Below are 19,561 nucleotides of genomic sequence, written 5' to 3'. Positions count from 1 at the left end.
AGATTTACTTTCTGACTGCTTTTTGGATGCTAAGTAGTTAATTTTTCTAGAGCATTTGAAAATCCAATTCATTATTCCCAACAGCCTCAGAATTTTCAGGCTAAACATGGGAGAAAACTGATTATTTTTAGCTAAGCCAGTAATTGGAAAAGTGATTACCTGTTAGCATCTCCAGTTTACTGCGTTCAAGAAGAGGAAAACATTGACCTTTCTACCTGTCATCGTGAAGTGACTCACGGCTGACAAATGCTTGAAGCTGATGTGAGCTTTTTGCAAGATAAATCAGTATTGCAAGTCACCCTGCTTTATTTTTGTCTCAGTACTTCCGATGGGCCCACAGAAGAGCCTCAGGCTTCTCCTGTCTCTTTCAATTACTCACTGGGTGCAGCCACGCTGCCTCAAAATAACTTACCAGACCATTTCTTGCTCTTAAGACAAACTGAGCTCCCATGACCATGACCTGTGTCTCTCAGCCAGCACTTGGGTGAAGGTGCTGGCTGGGCACCAGGGAAAACTGCTGAGATACGGCAGGAAAATCCTCCCCAGACTGGCTGTGCTGTGTCTGTAGACTAGGAGCTTCGCTTGGCCTTTGCTGAGTGTCCAAATGGTGGTGGGTGGGAAAGCTGAAGGTCACCAGCGTCACCCATGGGTGCTGTTGATGTCATCTCTCATTCGGTGATGGATGTGGCTGGGAGTTTGGAAAATAACGGCGCAGAACAATTTGTGGTGCCAGCAAGCAAGCATAACTTGTGGCATTGAGGTGATGAAGCCATGCTGTGTCTTACAGGCAGCTGATCTGAGTGGAGTGCCCTGTTTTGTTTGCAGCAGGAACCTGGTTCTGAATGGGGGAACTTCCAGGTGATGCTCTGCTCAGCTCCTTTTCCCTTTCCCCACATCCAGTTTCAGCTGTAACATAGTGCAACAAGGCTCAAGACCTCCCTTTGCAGTCAAGGTGAAAGATTCCTTGCTTAATTTCTTAACATACAACTTAATTGCAAAGTTTTGGCTATGACATTAAGTTTGGTTTGGAACTGATGGTACGGTAATGGTTTTAATTTTAACTCTCTGCTTGAGAAGCCTGACTCGTAAACACTGGCTGACGGGCATATCTTTCATCTCGCTGACAGTAAACCCATCTGTCAAAAATTCCAATTAATGTTCAGAGAGGGAGAAAAGTAATGCAATTCAAATTAGGTTAAATCATTTGAGTTAGAATTTGGAAGTTTTTCCCTTTAAATATCTAAGATCTTTAAGGTGTTATTCTTCGCAGGTAATGTCCGGTTGCAGTGAAATGATGTCTGTCTGAATGCTGCCTTTGTGCCTCTAGGAAGGAGTGACCCATTCAGGGCTTTTGTTTTTAATGTCCTTGCTCACGGTTCTGTCTTACCAGTCAGCAGCAATGCCTCGGGCAGGGAAGCTTCTTGTTTCTTGGGGTATGTCATTCACTGGCATTTTGCAGTTCCCTCGGTGAAAATATATATATTTCTTCCACACATTCCATTAGCTATAGATATTTGAAAGCTTCTTAATTACATTTTAAAAGACATAAAGTCAAATGCGCAGCAGGTCAGCAAGAACCCTGCACATTCTGAAGAGTGTTTTCAATATTCACAAATGAACTTGTACAGCCCCCACAGAAATGCCTGAATAACCACATTGCAATGGCATTTGAACATTCAACTTTGACATGCAGAACAAAAGACAGGCATTTTGCTCATGCAGATGTACTAAACATATACTTGTGATGATATATCAGTTGAGAATCTTTCTATTCATATTCTCACTTGATGCTTTTCAAAATCAGTATTCAATCTTAATTTGGCAGTTTAAGAGATCAGTAGGCAAACAGTTTTGTCTTCAGTTCACTTCCCTTTTGCACCAACCATTACTCACACAGACGTAGGAAACGCCCCTGAGACGACAGCATGAATGTGAACGGGTACATTCGTAGCTGGTCTCTAAATGCAAAGAGCTCCTTTTCTCCCTCTTCTCAGTGCTCTGAGAGAAACACAACTGCCTGATTTTTGTCAGCCCTGATTCAAGTGTTTTTGATAAGTCATCTCTTTGTAATAGGGTGTCATACCTTTAACTGTATCCATTTCAATGTCAAATGTGAAAGACTGGTAAAAAAGCTGATATCACTAGCCGGTATTTTCAGTGTTAGCCAGCTGATGATATGAGCCATGTGGTATTGGGTAAGAAATGACAAGTGGGTGCCCTTACATTTGGATGTCTGCTATCTGCATGGCTGGGGCTTGCTTGAACGAAGTCACTGTAATAGAAGAAAACGAAATGTTTATTCTCAAGCACGTTTTATTGCGACAGAAGAAACTGCTATGAAGTTTTCAAGTATACAAGGAAATAGCTTTTTTTTTGTGGTTGTGGTTTTTTTTTTGTTTTTTTTCTTCTTGAGATTCGGAGGTGTTAGGCTTAATATAAGGAGGAAAGATTACTCTATGCAGCATACACAGCATATGTGATTCTTATTTTAATATAGTGTGATGGGGAGGATGACGCGCTAAGCACCTCCATTTGACCTGCTTCAGATTTCAAGGAGATCAAAAAAGGCTTCTTGGTGCCTTGGGAGAGGTTAAGTACTTCACAATAAAGGCAGCCCTTGTGCAAGGTGTACATATTTATTGCAGGAGTTTCCTACATAAGTATTTCAGAAGCTCAGCTTTAGTTTTACTGCTGACATTTTCCCTTGTATTTTTGTTCTTGGTGATCACCAGAGCTCTGCACCCCATTACCTCCAGTCCAGACCCTGCATTACATTCCAAATGTCACTTCTGCTGTGAACAGAAGTTGGCCTTCGCAGCCCATAGACATACTGATGCAAACCCTACCTGTGCTGTGGTATGGAGCCATTCACATTCGGGTGTGACATTGCAGCTTTGCTGTTTGTCAGGGATATGGTCACACTACCTGGTTCACGTTCTTACTTTTTCTTTCTGGGCATGTTTTCCAGGCTGTCTCACACAGGTGAATCTCCCTCCTGTGACTTGTGAATGAGTCAGTCTGGAATTCCATATATGTCCATCAGTGCACAGGTAGACTGGAATATCTTCCAGCAAAGCTCTGCTGAAAAAAAGAGTCTTAATTTTCATGCAAGTTTTTTGATAAACAAACACAAAACCCAGAGATTCCAGGTGTGAGATGGAAAGCATTTATACCTGCATTGAGCATTAATCATGTCCAAGGTCTCCTGGAGTTAGAGGCAAAAACAGGTGTGCTTCGTCTCTATAAGGATGAGCTGTTTCATTAATAATAATGGCTTCATACAAATGAAAATAGTAATTGATCTAATTTACGTTATTAGTATGTAAATTATTCCATAGTGAACTGCACAGAATGCAATTAGACTAGCCACTCGAAAGCCTTGTGATTTGTCTGTGTGTTCTTGCCCTTGGTGTGAGATACTCGCAGTACAGCTGGCTAATTCTTAACTGGTGTTTAATTTCAGCCAAGAGCAGCACTCCTTTAGCAGGTGAGGTGTATTTTAAAAGGGTGTTTTCTGCAGCTCACCAAACTGCCAGTGAGGGAAAACACCACAACAGGAGTCAAGGAAACCAAGTGGGCCAAATTCAAACATCAAATCCTTCCCATTGCAGTAAATTGTTTTACATTCAGAAACTGCAATGGGCCAAATGTTGTTCCTAGAATAATTCTTCTGTTCTTGTAGAACAGCTGAAGGCAGAGTCTGATCCAGAGCCCTGCTGTTAATCACCAAAATGGTAAAGAGAACCCAAAGTTAGGAATGTATTAACAGTAAATGAAAAATGGCTTTACAAAGCGAGGTGGGGGGTGGATGCATTTGCTCATTATGCAGTAAATAACCCAAGCAGTTAACACCTTTGCTGGTTAATTGCTTTGCCTTCTGTTTTAGACCAGAAGTCAGATTTGAATGTAAATTGGGGTGCCATGTTCATCTGTACCATGTTTTAATGACTTTCTTCTACACTTAAACTACAAAAGCCACCTTCTCACTATTCAAAATTTCAGCAAGGGATCACAGATGATCTGAAATTCATTATTAGCCATTAAACCAATACTTCAGATCACTGAAGAACAAAATGCTACTGCAAAGACTATTTGCTGTGCAAGTGCTTGCGGAGCTCTCTGCTGTCTGCAGAGCAGGCTAATGAGGTATGGGCATGTTTATGAAGGACTGTTTGTAAGAGATCTTTCCAAGCACTCCGCTCAAATCTTTCTAATTGGAACATTTATTGTGCTTTTACAATAACAGTGGGGGTCTTAAAAGAATAATTTTATTATTGAAGATTCATTTTCAGATCGAAGGGATTCTTTTTCTTTATTTTTCTCCTGTGAGTATCCACAAAGGTTGGTTGAATTACTGCAAATGCTTTAGCCTGGAGGAAAGCATTCATTTTTAACAAATTGTAATTGCAGAACACGTTTCCATGACAGAGCTTTTGCACCATTCATCCCTTGAACCTATTTTCTTATTTAATAATTTTATAAGTTTTTTTTTTTTCTGCTGCAAATCCTTTCAGATGTGCCAACAGCATGTGTACCCTGCCACCCCTGGGACCCATCTTCGGTTGGCAGTGAGTAGCAGTACCTGCCAGGATAGGGGGAACCTAAAGCTCCACAGCATGGTGGTGTTTGGGGGGAGGCAGCAGTCAGCCTGGCCAAACTTCCCCCTACTCTGTACTGTTTGTACTTATTAATCACGTCCAGAATAGAAGTGGCCCTATCCCAATATTTTTATTTTCCTGTCTTTCTTGGGGAAGTTGAAGATGGAAGGAGAAAACAAACTGTTTTTTGGTCTGTCTATTCCTAGCTCAATTCCATCACAATCTGTGCCAGGTATTTCCAGGTGCTTACGCAGGGCTCACCAACCTGCCTCAGTGTGCAGATGTTGTGGTGACTGCATGCCAGCTTCCTGGAATGCTTTCGTTTTCCAAGTGGGTTACTAAGACAACAGTTCCACTCAATTCTTTAACAGAAATTCATATTTTGAATGATCTTAACCAGTCCTTCTGCCACTCCTTGCATTTCTCCTGTCATTTGTAGCTCCCACATTGCCTCAGGGTAGTTGCAGGGTGCTGACTTGTTAATTATACAGTCTTTCTATTCTCAGAAATGCCTAATATGCTGGCAGATGCTGCTGTACTCAGCCTCATTTAGAACTGGTATAGGATATTGGTGAAGGATGATTACTTGATGGCCGTCTCATGGCTCAAAAGGCAAGTACTAGGTTTCTGGTACATGTTATGTACAAATTCATCACAAAATGTAGCATCACATTGTGGTTTCAAAGCATGATAATTCCATTCACTGACACACCATTCCTCATAATGTTAAGGGGAATGAAAATCAGTGGGCTGAGAAGAACTGGAGTTAACGTGAGGGGGAATTCAGCTTACTAAAAAACCTGTATATTAATGATCCTTAAAGAATCCATGAATGTAGCTCTGATGCAGCATGGCTGAAATTAAGCATTCATATGCAATGTTACCTTACTTTGGCTATTGTTATAAACTTTGCATTGAGGGTGCTCCATGATAACAAAGATTGTTGGCAGTAGAAAATCTTAAGACAGGAAGAGAGATTAGATCAAGAAAACACCCTAATCTCATGAATCATTACTCCAGGGCAAAATGTAATGAGTATTTCTTTAAACATGAGCTGTCTGCGCTGTGACATCCATTTAACACCATACCATCACGTCACAGCTAGAATTTCTTAACTTTAATGAAATCCTTCTCCCTGCTCACACCACCCATGCTTTTGATTAGTCTGAAGGTATTCACAGCTACACTCAGTATCGATTTCCCTATAAAGACTGTTTCTTGGGCCCTGGGGAAAGACAAGGGAGCAAGTGACGCTTATTGTGACTGAACAGATTTCAGATTGATGGGCTGCTCTGCTATGACTAAAAGAAATGATGGGCACCTTGTGGTATCAATCACTTCGTGACAGTCTGTCTTAATTGCACTATTTTAAAATCTGTATAGAAAACTCAGCTTTCAGGGTTAAGCCACCCTATTGCTTATCATCCATCCTAGCAATGACATCTATGTTCTCAGGACAGAACGTAGAATAAAAATGGGGCAGAAGAGCAGATGCTCTACTGAGGTATTTTCCAAGTTTTGTGGCACCTTTGTCTTTTGAGCAGACACAAACAAACTCCCACACAGAAAATCACGACAGAAGCGTCTCTGCAGTCACAGGTGAAAATCTGGAGCAAATGAAATAGCCTCATTTGAAAGAACAATTGCAAGAAAGGGATCTGAGACACCATATTTATCCACCTGATTGCATATGTGTGTTTACGTGTATCTACATTGGAGAAGTAGTCTGACATATTCAGCTTTTACTTCCCCACTGGAGTAATGCAATTATCCATTTCACTAAATAAATTATGGCATCTTTTCAGCTGCTTACATTTTTTCCTCCCAATCTCTCATTTGTAACTCAGTCCTGAACATGAAGGATGCTGATCACTGGAATCTTGCTAGTTCCCCACGGCAAACCAGGGTTGCTGACTTCCAGCCTTGCCAGCCAGGAGACAAATGGAGTTCTTTGTCTTACTGTGTTCTCTTTTGTTCCATGAATTACAGGTTTGATCCAAATCTCATTAAACTCTCAGTGTGTGCTGGATCATTTTCCTGTTGAAAAGCTGCTGAACTCCATTATGTGAGCTGTTAGGAAGGGGTGAAAGCCTCCACCAGCTGTGGTCTGAACTTGGTGTCATGCTCCTAATGCTCCTTAAAGGCATCTGCAGAACTGTGATAACATCAACATAGGGAAATCATACTACATATCTCCCATCTCAGTCCATTCCTGACAACACTTACAAGGTGCATGCACTTACGAGTTACTGTATGATGCTTACATGGAAAATGGCTTTGTTGGTCAGAAAGCTTTTTGTGCATGGTATGGCTGCTTACCTTTGGAAAAATGAAAGGCAGCATGTTTTCTTGGCTTGATGGATTTCTGTTATCTCTACCTGAGAACATTCCAATGGCTTTTCGCCATCCTAAGCAGGTTAAAATTGCTGTCCTTGTGGCTGAGGTCTCAGACAGTATTGCTCCCCACTCTGCCCTCTGTCCATTATATTTTATATATGATGGCATTTTATAGTTGCTAATGGTGCATCTGCTGAAGTCTGGTGTTGCTAAGTACACACCAGCTCAGTTTTTCATTCTGTTTAGCTGGTAGCATTAGCTGAATGTCCTTAAACACTGTCAGAAGTGAAGTCAACATAAATACATATAATAATTTTTCTGCCTTTTAAATTATTTTTTTTCTTTTAGAACTCAAGGTTAAAGTAAAACACACTCAAAAATTACAGAAAGATAATATATATATACAGAAAGTTGGAAAATGTTGCCTGGAATTATTAAGCTTGTCTGGAGCTGCGTTATCCATTAAGAGATGTGCAGACCTGGGTGAAAATGGAAATCAAAGCTCCAGTCATAAACTGTCTGATTCTAATCAGTAACTAAGAGATGGTGCAGGACCAGCCCTGTTCTGGGTCATATTATTACTCTGAAACTAAAAGGCCTAGGAAGGTAATTTACAAAACAAAAGAAATACTTAGTGATGATATTAAGGAGGGAGCTGGGCATTAAAAACCTTCAGATTCTCCCAGCAGTTGCAGTCCAGGCTTGAGAGATGGCATCAATTCCTGCACATATTGAAATGGACTTACAGATTCCACTTGATATGTTGCATTCCAGCAGTGCTTTCAAGGAGCTGTTAGCATTGCCACAGTCAAGTTGCTTAATTTAAGATGGATACACACAGAAAGAAGCTCATGGGGGAAAAATGCTGAAGAACTGAAGTCAACAAATTAACAACTGACTACACTTCTAAAGCTAGAAATCTCACAACTGGACCTTTTAAAATGAGTAATTGCACATATGTGTTTTTCTCATGAAAACGGCCAGTTGGCAAGCATATTTATGAAAACAGTATGAGCAATTAGATTTGCAATTATATATTTTATTGTATTGGCAAACATTCCTCCTGCAGTTTGAAACAAAGAAGAAAATGTGATGAGTAGCTTTAGGATGACACTAAATATTACACATAAATGCTCCTTAGCAAATCTAGCCCAAGCAAATCTAATGGAAACCACTGATTTTCATAAAAGGAAATAGCATTCGGTTAAAGTTTAATGTTAAGGAAATGAACTGTCACAAAGTATAAGGCTTGAACAGACTGAGAAGGGATGACAGCAACGCCTGTTTCAGGCCCAAATGCTGCTAAAATGCCATGGTAACACTCATGCATTATTTATTTCCATGACTAAATATAAGTACTTTTGTTACCCTGAACTGAACCACAATTGGGAATTAGAGGGTGTGGATATTTTTTTTCTTCCCATGAAGCTCATCAGTATTACCAATCTATCAGTGTTACCAGGCAGGCTTGCAGTTCACCAGGTGCTCTGACCCTCTCATGCTCCACATCACCAGCACTGTGCCAGGCCAGGTGTTGGGGACAGAAACCAATGCCTGTGTTTCCACCAGGTGACAGATGCTCTGCTGGTCCTATGAGCAGAGGCGAGACCTTCGAAAAGATGCAGCAAGCTGCCATAAAGAATTATTCACCTGTCCAGATCTCTCTGAGGAATTTCCTTGCAGTGAAGCTGGCAGAAAATAAGGTTGATTCCTAGGTGCACTGCCCTGGCAACTTACAAGTTGTTACTTGGGAACCTCCTGTATTAAAGTTTTAGATCTCATGTGAATTCCTGCAGTGAAAGGTTATTTGTGGACAATTTCTTGATGTCCTCAGTTTGCAGCACGAGTTGGGCTTGGCAGCCATGAGGATGGCTTCCAAGGCAAAAGCTAAAGGCCAATGTGTCCACTGCTGCAATGTTATTCAGCTTTAGGGAATGGAATTCTGCTGGTTTAGATTCACTGAGAGTCTAAGCAAAAGCTTTCAATAAGATTACAATAAGCTGACACTTTTCTCCGTGAAGCACTCAGAACAAGTACGACTGACAGAGAATGAAATGGGCCTCAGAATTACTCATCAGCCATCCACAGAATCAGGACCTGAAACAGCCACAGCCCGAGCACAGCAAGCACCACTACATGAGTCAGGCCATTAATTCATAACGTCACCGTGGAACTGCTTTACACTGGGTTCACAGATATGGTTCTTGCTGAGTCAGGGCTGCAGCATCTTAATGGTCAGGGTCAACGGCCACCAAGAGGAGATTTGGAGATGTGCTGGAGAGAAATGACTCCTTCTCATAAGAAACCTGTGGGGAGGGATGGGATGCAGTGCCTTCTTCCAGGCAAAGTACACTGCCTGGTCAGGCAGGTGCTTCCTTACTGCCATGCCCCAAAGCCAGGCGCATTTCTGGAGCTGGGTTGTCCCTTGCCCTGCTGATGGCACCTTACAGCCCCACCTAAAACCTCCTGTGACTGCAGTAGAATGCAAAAATTCTGAATTCTCATCCTGTACATTGCAAAAGCCTCCTTCAAAGTGTAATAAATGGGCTCTTGGAGGAGCCTGGCAGTTAGGTACACAAATCTCCCTGGAAATTCATTAGGAGCTGTCTTCCTTAAGCTATTCTAGAAAGCCCAATATGTACCAACTCTTTCTGAAGCATGAAAGTGATGCCCAGTTCTGCAACAGTGCCCAGAGCAGAACGTGCTGCCAGGATTTCAGTCCTGCTTCAAGCTTTGGCAATCCAAAGGGACAGGTACTGTTGTTACAGCAAGATTAGACAACATTTAAAAATGACTTTTTCTCCCCTATTCTTTTGACCCTAGCTGGTTTTGAAAGGAAAAGGTTGAGGTTGAGTGTATAAATTCCTGAGGACTTGCTCTGAAAGACAACAATTTGCATTTCAATACAGTAAGACAGATGGCACCTTTAGTTTGATCATAAATTGTACATGAAATCCTTCCATCCAATTTCCTGTTGTTTACTGAAATGTATGGAAAAAGACCAATTAGGAGCTGAGTAGGTAATTATCAGGATGGCTGGTTATTGGCTAAAGCATAAAGTAGAAGAGAGCTGTATCTGCCCAAACTACCCACATTGTACAGGAATTCAGTAGTTAAGCTTTCAAAGGATAAATGAATACAATCTATTTAAAGGAAAATTTAATGTAGTCAAAGAATGACCAATACCAAAACATAGCAAAAATGCACGGAGGATGTACTCCTCTTCAGCTTGCAGATACTTGTTTTACAAAGAATCAGTTGGATGCAGCCTGGCCTGCTCTGCTGGCCCTGAACCTCTCTGTAATTGTAATTGTATATACTGTATATTCTTTTTTAATAGCTTACAGCCTTCTATCTTAGTGCTTTTCACCACTTGAATTCACACAATATTAATATCCACTGGACGTTTTTGATATTTTTGTAAACTCCTTAATGGAGGAGTGTTAAAATGAAGTGATAGATGAGTCCAGCCACGGATGCCAGAGTTAAATTTGAATTAATCTTATGTTTAAATGTCAGTAAGGAAATAAATACGCTGCTGACAAGACAGGTTAATGTTGTGCAGTGTGTGTCTCTCAAGTTGCATCTGTTGTTGTTTATGAATGAGTGCTCTTTGTATACTTCTGCCTGGGCTTTTCTCCCCTTTCCTGCTCCCATTAGTCACTGTGTATATCCCCATTTAGAACAACGGATGAGTCCCCAGAGCCAGCTGAGCTGTGGCAGGCAAAGTCACCTGTGTTAATGAATACTCATTTGAAATAATTTACATGAGAGATGCAATTTACAATGTTTTCTGTGCAAATTGCATGAAAATCAAGGATAATTGGGCACTGAGTCATTCCTCTCTGTTCCTTGGGGAAGTAACTGCGCGAGGAAGGTTTGTGTATCCCACCCAGTTTAGTCAGATGTCCAATTTATGGAAGCTGTGTTAGAAACCTCATAAACTTTAGGCAAAGGTAAACAAATATTTTTTACTGACAGTCAGAAAAACCTGACTCTTTCACATTGCTTTGGAGTGAGCTGACATGTAATTGAAATTAACTCTTTGGCAACCATCTGCTATTTTAGGCCATCTATACCAGTGCTGGAGTCTCCTCCTCTAAACCTCAAACCACGGCCCCTGGGCAGTGTAAGCGGTGTGATGGATTCCTGCTATTGCTGACCCGGAGTGTGGAAACCTGCCAAGCCCTGTAGCTTTGAGAAGCTTTCCTCTTTTCTGCACCAGACTGTGGGTGCAGTTTAGGAATAGAGACTAGGAAGCACTGCAGCTGATATTGCCACTGTATCAGGAACTGAACCCAGCCAAGTTGCCTTAAATCTTCATTAAGACTTTGGCTTCTCTGTTAGTGCAAACGCAACTAATAAATCATGTCTCACAAAGGAAGGTCAGTAGCGATGCAGTTTGAAGCACTTGCAGTTGCTGGGTGGTTAGCAGAAATTTGCAAAACATGTGCTGCAAAATGAACCTCTCACCATGTGGTTGTGGAGTCGTGCAATAGTCTGATCACTACCGCAGGAGTGAAAGAGAAATTCTAGATTTGTTCCTGTGTAAGAAACAGAACAACGTGCTGTCCTGTGTCTGCCTCATTTGAGCCAGTCTTTGCTCTTTAACAGCTGTTTTGAATTTCCATCTTCAAAGTTCTCAAGGAATCCCATAAATATGGGCTGCCCTTTCAAAGAAGTGGGGAGCAGGTTCTCTTATGTGGACTGAGGGCTCCCAATCGTACATGCAGGAGGGGGTGACGCAGCCTTTTGTCTCAGCTCTCTGCAGTAAGCTGTCTTCTCCAGTGCTGCAGTGTAGAGCTACTGTGATTCAGACATCATTCTTTCTCAGTATTTTGTCTTTCTCATAAAGGGGACAAGCTTGCTTTGGCTTTCCAGCACACCACAAAGCACAACTCTTCTTTCACCAGCTCCATGCAAAGGGATTGACGTACTGGGAGGATAACACGGCGAATAGAATCCATCCTTCATACCTTCCCCTTTCAATAGCTCCAACATGCGTGGCTCAGCAAGAGCCCTGGCTTTTCCTACCTGCAAGTCATGCTGCAGTGCTGAATGATACTTCCTTTTGTGTTCATTCGTTTTATTCAGGTGCCCAGTTCTGGGAAATGCTCACACAAATTTCACTGCATAACTGCACAGTGAAACCTTAAAATCCTGCCCCAAATCTACTGATTATAGAAGGCAGCACAAAATATATCAAACTCTGCGCTGCGAACTGACACTGTTTGATGTCTTTTCCAAATGCCATCTGCAAATACTATAATTAGAATATACAGTTATTTCTACCTCATTTAACAGCAACAAAAAAGATTGAAAAAAACTTTCAGGCATAAATTTTCAGTAGACATGCAGCAATAAAGGCTTAAATATGCACTGAGACAAGATAAGAGTTTGCCTTGTAGACATGTTGTTAACTTAGACATCAAATTATCTTGACATTAGCTCAGTAATTAGTATTTAGGGTAAAACAATGGAAAATAAATTTCACTAGAATCAATCACTATTGGAATATCTACAAATGTCAACACTGAAGTCAAATTTAGAAACAGCTCATGTTTAAAAATGTGATATAATGTTAAGAAGCTTCCACCTGAATTTTAAAGTGGAAGTCTTAATATCTGGGTTTAATCTGAAACTTGGGGGATGGTTTTCTTGCAGCAATTTGAGTCTCAAGGAAGCCTTTCACTTTCTCCAAAAAGGCTGCTTTGTCCCAGGGGTGTCAGTTTACCACCAGTGACAGTCAGGCCATTTGGAGCTTTTAGAGCTGGATTTCACCTGTTGACTGCAGAATTGGCCAAGAAATGGACCAAGAAATCTGAGCAGCCCAAGTTTAAGCTCACAGCTAGGAATAAGTCCTCCCCATGCCCACAGTACAGGTATGCCCCATCATGTGTTTTGGGACCTACTCTGGGAACAGTGTTCCTGTGCTGGCTGGTACAGGAAATACCAAATATGCAGCCAGGAAGGCTGCAATTACACAGGCTCCATCACTCCAGCTCCTCCACAGCCAAAGATCAGAGCAAGCTGTCAGTCCCAGAGCTGTTCTTTGATACACTGCAGGCTCTGATAAATTACGTATAGGAACAGGAAGGATAGATGGTGACCTCATGACCTGCCACTCCATCCTGCTTAATCCCCCCAGCCATGTTCTGCAGAGGCAGGAAGGCCCCTTGATGTATGTCTGCAGGAATCCGACAATGAAAAAGTTACTTAAACGTAACTAACTGTCACTGAAATACAAAGCAAACAAAATGAATGTTGGTTGTTCAGTATCTAACATTGCCCTGTGTTCACTTGGCTTGCAGATTCACTCGCTATATATTTATTTCTATCTTAACATGCACTGCGTTGACAGTAATTTTGTTAAGGACAAAATATTACAGTCAGAAGCAGGGTTTCAGTAAACAGACACATTTCATTTGCTGTTCCCTCCTCCTGCTCCTTTTTCTGCCTCTCCCCTCCTTGCTCTGCACAAAGCAAAATCACTGGAATGGGTAGCGCAGAGGTAAGATACTGCCAGAGCCAATGCTACACTGCTGCTATGCAAAATTACTTGCTGGCCTGCTTAATGGATTATTTATTGTCATTAAATATTGATTATGGCTGCTCACTCTGACAGGCACTTATGGTGTGAGTAACTCTGTGCCCATGTTCTGTAATGGTGGGGTGAACTGCTCAGTCTCACGAATCCCAGCAAGGAGATGTGCCACAGTCGGGTGACAAACCCAATCCCTGCATTGCAAAGTAGGGTAAATTCCAAGTAAACTCATTTTCTTTTTTCACAATTAAATAGGCCAAGGTTTGCTTCATAATCCAAGGCACCCACACATTTTGCTTTGCAGGAAAAGAAGACAATTTCAAGGTTTGCAACAGATAAATAAAGCGAACAACAAAACGAAGACAGCGCTTTTTTTATAAGCAATGATCCCTTTTCATTTTTGCTCATTATCCATTGCATTTCCACGGCAAAAATAAAAATGAAATGTCAACAATTTGCCTCACACCAAAGCAGAATTAGTTCCATCTGTGTGCAGGAGGACCAGAAAACGCTGCTCCCTCCCAGTGGGCTCCGCAGCTCCCCTGCTCACGGTACATCCCAGCCATCTTTGCCACATGTCACCTTTAGGCTGAAACCACATCGCGGACACAGGGATGACATGCTGCAAATAGAGAGAGGGGAACGTGTGTTCTTTGTAAAATGTCAGTATGGCATTTGGAAAAAATGGATCCCTTCATTTTCAGTGAAAGCGCATAACAGCGATTTCTGTTTTCGGAGCCTTCAAAGGCAGGCAGCTCATTGCAGGGCAGTATGGCAACATGGCACTGAGGATGCAACAATGATCCACTTAAGCTATTAACAGCAGACTGGTACTTCAAAGTGACCCCTGAAATAAGAAGCGTAAGTAAATAACATTGCCATTAAAAGGAGAAGAATTTACATATCAAGGAAAGCTTATTAAAAAGGTTTTGTACAGTTTGGAATAAAGATAATGGGGCAGCATTTCCTTATAGGGAGTGCTGACTGTCCATGGGCCCCCAGGGAATGGGGGAGGACTGCTGTGAAAACAAGAGAACGCATTTGTATCAGTATTGAAAACCTGGTCCACAGTTTTGCTTCATAGTGATAGCAGTGGGCTGAAAACCCAAACAATGAGATTTTCTGGCACATTCTTGAAGCACATTCACACATGGAAATTAAAATGCATTTTCTCTTTGAACTATAGCGCGTGTGAGGGATTTGGGTTGTTCAAAGGAGAATCATAAGTGGACACTAATATCCTAATTCATCAAAGAATGAGCACAGGATTAGGTCTGCTGTTACTTAGCAGTGCTCTCAGGGATGTGTGTACCTGCAGGAGTGCGCTGCTGCTGACCAGCTCGGTAGGATGTGGCTATGGGAACTGGGGGGATTAAAAGCAGAGCCTGAACTTGCTGAAAAGACACCTAAAGTGTCTCTGTCATTTGTTTCTCGTCACAAATGTCACAAAGTAAATGCTCTTTTGTTTTGGAAGACACTTGATTTTTCCAGCATTGTAATCCCTATTGTACTTGAGATTGTGAAATATGTTTGCACACTGAATGCACACTGCTCTGCAAGGAGCAGCAGGGTGGGAATCTTAACTCCTTGAGCTTTCAGCCAGGACCAACATCCAACCAAATGGTGCCAGGGGACTGACATTATCCACGTTCCTGGGTACAACACATTTTAGAAGATCACACTCCTTGGCGATTCTGAACTGAGATTCATGTGCTTTGTAATATTCAATGTCTGAGGACATTTTATCTGAGTGCAAGGACTCATCTCAGAATAATCTGATTTCTGGGGTATTTTGGTGCATGGGTGTTGCAGCTTTTGCTGCTTCTAGCTGTGTTATTTTATGTGTTCTGTAAATTAGTGAAAAGGAGAGGGAAATGTAAATCAGTAAAGTAGACTCTGTTACAAGGACTGCAGGGTTGTCTCATTTATCCTAAGTGAATTAGCCCTTCAGCTGGAAAGTCTTATGCTCTATCTCCATAACCACTTGGTCAATTAAAATCTTGTAAAACCTTGCAAAGCACAGTCACCTCTTCAAGCAAGAGCAGGAAGCACCACACTGATCCCAGAGCAGAGCAGCCATCACTGTTGTGACTGCTTCCAGACTGAAGGAGATGCGCATTTAAATCAGAAAGGGGACATTCTCATTACAAGTGAGTTTTGTAGAAAGTGAATGACCAAGTCAAAATAGGCATCATTCCCACCTTGCCCAGTGCTCTGCTCAGCTGCTGGTTGCTCTCCTTGGTGAGCTCTGCTCTGCTCTGCCTTCTCTCTACTCAGTATGTCATTTGGAGGGCATGATAATTGTCAAAGTCATCTGGCTGACCTCCTCCTCAGACTGCCTATAATTGGGATGCTATTAAAAGATGTGATGAAGAGATGAACGATTCCTCTTTCCAGGACACTGTATTTATAGCGTACCGCTAACAGGTAACCTACGGAGAGCAAGCAGGGTCACTGGAGCCCCAATGCTTGACAATGTTTGCACGTTCCTGGAAAAGGAGATGTGAGGCTGCAGGAGGGAACCCCCGGGCCCGGTGCCAGGAGCTCATCCCTTACTGCAGGCACACAGAGCCTGGAAAATGCAGCGCGTGTTCATGTGACATTGCCAAGACGTGAAGCGTGCCATGGGACACTGCCCTGAGCGCAGGGCGCAGCTCCGGTTACCGGCCGTCAGGAGATGCTGCGGCTGAGCCTGTTGGCAGCCGTTCAGGGATCCGAAAGACTTTCTGGGAAACCGACTTTCCTGGGAAAAACCGCAGGTCGGAGCGGTTTCCTCAGCACTTTAGGGAAGGGCTGAACCGCTGCCAGCCCATCCTCCTGCAGCCGGGATAACGGGCACGGCGGAGCGGCGCGCACCAAGCAGGGTAGTTCAGCGCAACCCCCCCAAAAGAGACAACCCTCAATTAGAGCCCAACTGGACATCGGGGCTCAGAAGAGAAGCGAGGGAGGACTCGGGGCGGGCACTACTACAGCCCTGCCCCCAGCCCTGCCCGCCGCGGGGCCGGGGCGCTCGGTGGGGCGGAGCGGAGCGGGCGCGGTTCTCTCCGAGGCTGCTGCTTTACCGGTCGGGTTGTACGAGCTGCCTCGGACCCCTCCAACTTTCCCGGAGCAGGATGGCCTCCAATTTCAACGACATCGTGAAGCAGGGCTACGTGCGCATCCGGAGCAGGCGGCTGGGGGTGAGTGCTTGTCCCCTCCCAGCGGCACCTGCCTCGGGGATTTTTTTTTTCTTCTTTTTTTCCCTTCCTGTTCGTATAATCGTCTTTGTCTTGTTTTTGCAAACTGTGCTCTCCGAGTGTCTCCACGGGGGAGGTGAAAATCTAGGGGGAGATGAATCGAGGCATCTTACGTGCATACATCTACGCCTCGCATGCGTGCTCGTATATGTATCTGTATGTAATATGTGTGTTTTTACTATTCCTCTCCCGGTGGCCGTGCTGCTGCCGAGGGAGCGGGGCTGCAGGTGCCCTCGGGAATGGGGCGTGAGGGGGAACTTCGGGCAGGGAGGGCCGGGGCTTTGCCTTGGTGCGGTCTGCGGCTGCTGAAGTCTCGTTGTTCCTGGGGTGGGGTTGTAGCACATCGGGGTTTTGAGCTCCGTGTGGGACGGGTGGAGACATTGTCGGTACCTTTTAGGGCTTTAAAGACTATCACCTGAGAGTCTGGTAAAGTGAAAAATCTCCAGACCCCCATTTCTCCTTTAGTTCCCTATTTCATTTTAAACTTAAGCCTGTTCTTGTGCTTCCACGACACGCTCCGGGTTTCGGCGGTAGCCGCCCGATAGGCGATAGCATCAGATGCCCCTTGGGCATCCACTGTGTCCCTGCAGAGCCGCTGCCCTGGGCACAGCGGGGCTGCTCCTCTGCACGACCTGCAGCTGCACCTCCTGCTCCTTCCTGCGGCGATGGGGCTCAGCCTGGAGGGACGCTTTGTGCCTATCAAGTGCTTTCATAGATAATCTGCACCTCGGGACAGGAAGGCAACTTATTTCTTGTGTTTACTGACAGCTGATGGGTTATTAATTTGGCAGTTCTGAATTGTTTGTAGCATGAGTTTTACATCCAGATTTATTGTGGGGTGTGTTCGGTCATCAGGAAGGTTTTGCTGATGACAAGCTTAGTAGAACCTACAGAGTTCATCTCCCTGACTTGTTTGGAAAGTAGAAAGCTTTTTAATATGTTCCTGCTCCAAATGGAAAATGCTGTTTTTCTTGTACCTGTATTTCTGGACATTGTTCTTTAAGAGCCATATCATTCAGTGACAGGTGGAGATAACGTCATTCTGAGAAAGCTTGTAGTAAATCTGGCAGGATCAGTGTACCGTGGCCATCCTTCCAGCACTGATCACGCATTGGCATCCAGTTTGTTCCTGGGTGAATAAAAAGTAAGATTAAACTTTGACACATCTCTTCATACTGTGACAGGGAAACCCAACAGGAACATGAACAATGTGCATCTACTCTGAGATGAGTGGAAGTCCTATTAGCACCTCTGGCTTCCCTTTATGAAAGCTTTCCATAGTACTTTGTGGTGGTGGTGATGAGCAAGGTGCAAGTGCTGGATCTGTGAAGAAAGGGGTGCAGAGGAGCAGCTAGCTCAAAACTGAACCTCTTTTGAAGGAAAACTGACAATACTGAGAGGCTCTGTTTGTAATTCCAAGTCCAGTGTAGGCTAATTAGTTTTGTACCTGGACTGTTTGTGTGCACTTTAAATATGTAAATTTAATTTAATATTATTTAATAGAATAGTTTCCATAGTAACATTTGCATCACGTGTGTCTTCCACAGAGCCAAATATATTCAGGAGAAAGAGCGCTCTTCCCAGTTCTTTCCATCCTTATAGGGAGAAAAATTATTCCCTCAGCCAATGATCTCTCTCAGTGCTGTTATTAGCGCTGACATGGAGGAGATTGTGTTCTAGGAAACTGCTGACAGTGCAAATGCACGACCTCACGGAGTTCTGTGCAACATAACAGATCAGCTTTGTTCTGTGGGCAGCGCTTCCACCAGTGACCAGCAGACCTGTGTTTGTGGAGAGGAGATAAGACGAGATGCTGTGCCGCACTGAGTGCTTTTGCCAGCCATTACCTTTCATCTGATAAAGTGCTTTGTGTCGGTGTACATGAAACACAAGTTGTTTTATGGCTTCTGAAACTAATAAAATAAGACATTTTTGTGTGTGTGTGTCATTTGTGTGTGACACAGGTGTGATTTTTTGGGGGCTGGGGGATTATGTTATGGGGATGTTTTCTCTCTATCTAGTCCCTGTGTTCTCATTGTAAGGACAGGTGTGTGTAGTGCTGGGGATTACACCTGGGCTTTCATTTTGGTTGAACTGGGTCAGCTGAGCATTCATTTAACAAGACTCAGATCAGGAATGGATCTGTGAAATAAAGAACCTTTGTTACACCGATGAGCCTGGCTTATAGAACTGCTGCTGTTCTCACATCTACCTGCTAGCCTGGCTTCAGCCTATGTGCTTCATGGCAAAGTCTTCCTCTCCCCTGAGCAAGCAGACTGTGGTGCTCCAAGGAAGTGGTGGTGTTAGGAAGCACAGGATACAGCACGGATTGTACTGAGAAGGTGTGTTGCTGGAATGAAAGCTTGCCTGAATTGCTTTGATAAGAAAAGGGCACTTGTTGCTCATGGGAGTTGCTCACCTCTCTCAGTGAGCTGGGGGGCTCCTGACAGTGTTTTTGTTGCAGTCTGACATTTTTATTGAGCTCCCTGTTGTTACGGCCTGGCTTGCCCCTGCAGCACCCTCACTTTCATTTGGGGTTCTGAAAGCAACGTTTCAATTTGTGTAAAGGCTGCAGAAAACAGAAGCTGTCCTAGGGATATCCCCTGCTGCTCCTGACAGGGTGCAGGCAGCTGGGAGTGCTGGGTCTCCTAGGGAGGCAGTGATGTCCCTGAAGCAGCATTGAGCATGCTGATGGCACTGTATCAGAAAGTGCCCTCCTCCTGTATGGGGGGTTGAAGACGATGCTGTTCCCCCTGGGAGAACCTGGGGAGCCCTCAGGCATTTGGACTGTCCCAGACTCGTGATGTATGGCAGACTGCTGGAGTGAGATGCCGTGGGGTCAGCTG

The 19,561-nt window shown here is 43.5% G+C and overlaps 1 protein-coding gene across 4 annotated transcripts in view; it reads left to right on the top strand.

Annotated features, from left to right (window-relative positions):
* The first annotated feature begins 16,235 nt into the window (after window positions 1-16,235).
* The window catches only part of DOK5 (docking protein 5), a 29,220-nt gene continuing 25,894 nt past the window's right edge, over window positions 16,236-19,561 (top strand). Inside the window, exon 1 of one of the 4 annotated variants that reach the window (XM_015882094.2) lies at window positions 16,236-16,658. In XM_015882094.2, the coding sequence (XP_015737580.1) occupies window positions 16,593-16,658 (66 nt within the window). In that variant the 5' untranslated portion in view covers window positions 16,236-16,592. The remainder of the gene's footprint in view (window positions 16,659-19,561) is intronic. The other 3 variants (XM_015882095.2, XM_015882096.2, XM_015882097.2) reach the window with 3 other exon arrangements.

Source organism: Coturnix japonica, chromosome 20 (genome assembly GCF_001577835.2).
Source record: "Coturnix japonica isolate 7356 chromosome 20, Coturnix japonica 2.1, whole genome shotgun sequence".
Classification (NCBI taxonomy): Eukaryota; Metazoa; Chordata; class Aves; order Galliformes; family Phasianidae; genus Coturnix; species Coturnix japonica.
The sequence above is the reverse complement of the archived record's forward strand: the minus strand, read 5'-3'. Positions and strand labels throughout refer to the sequence as shown.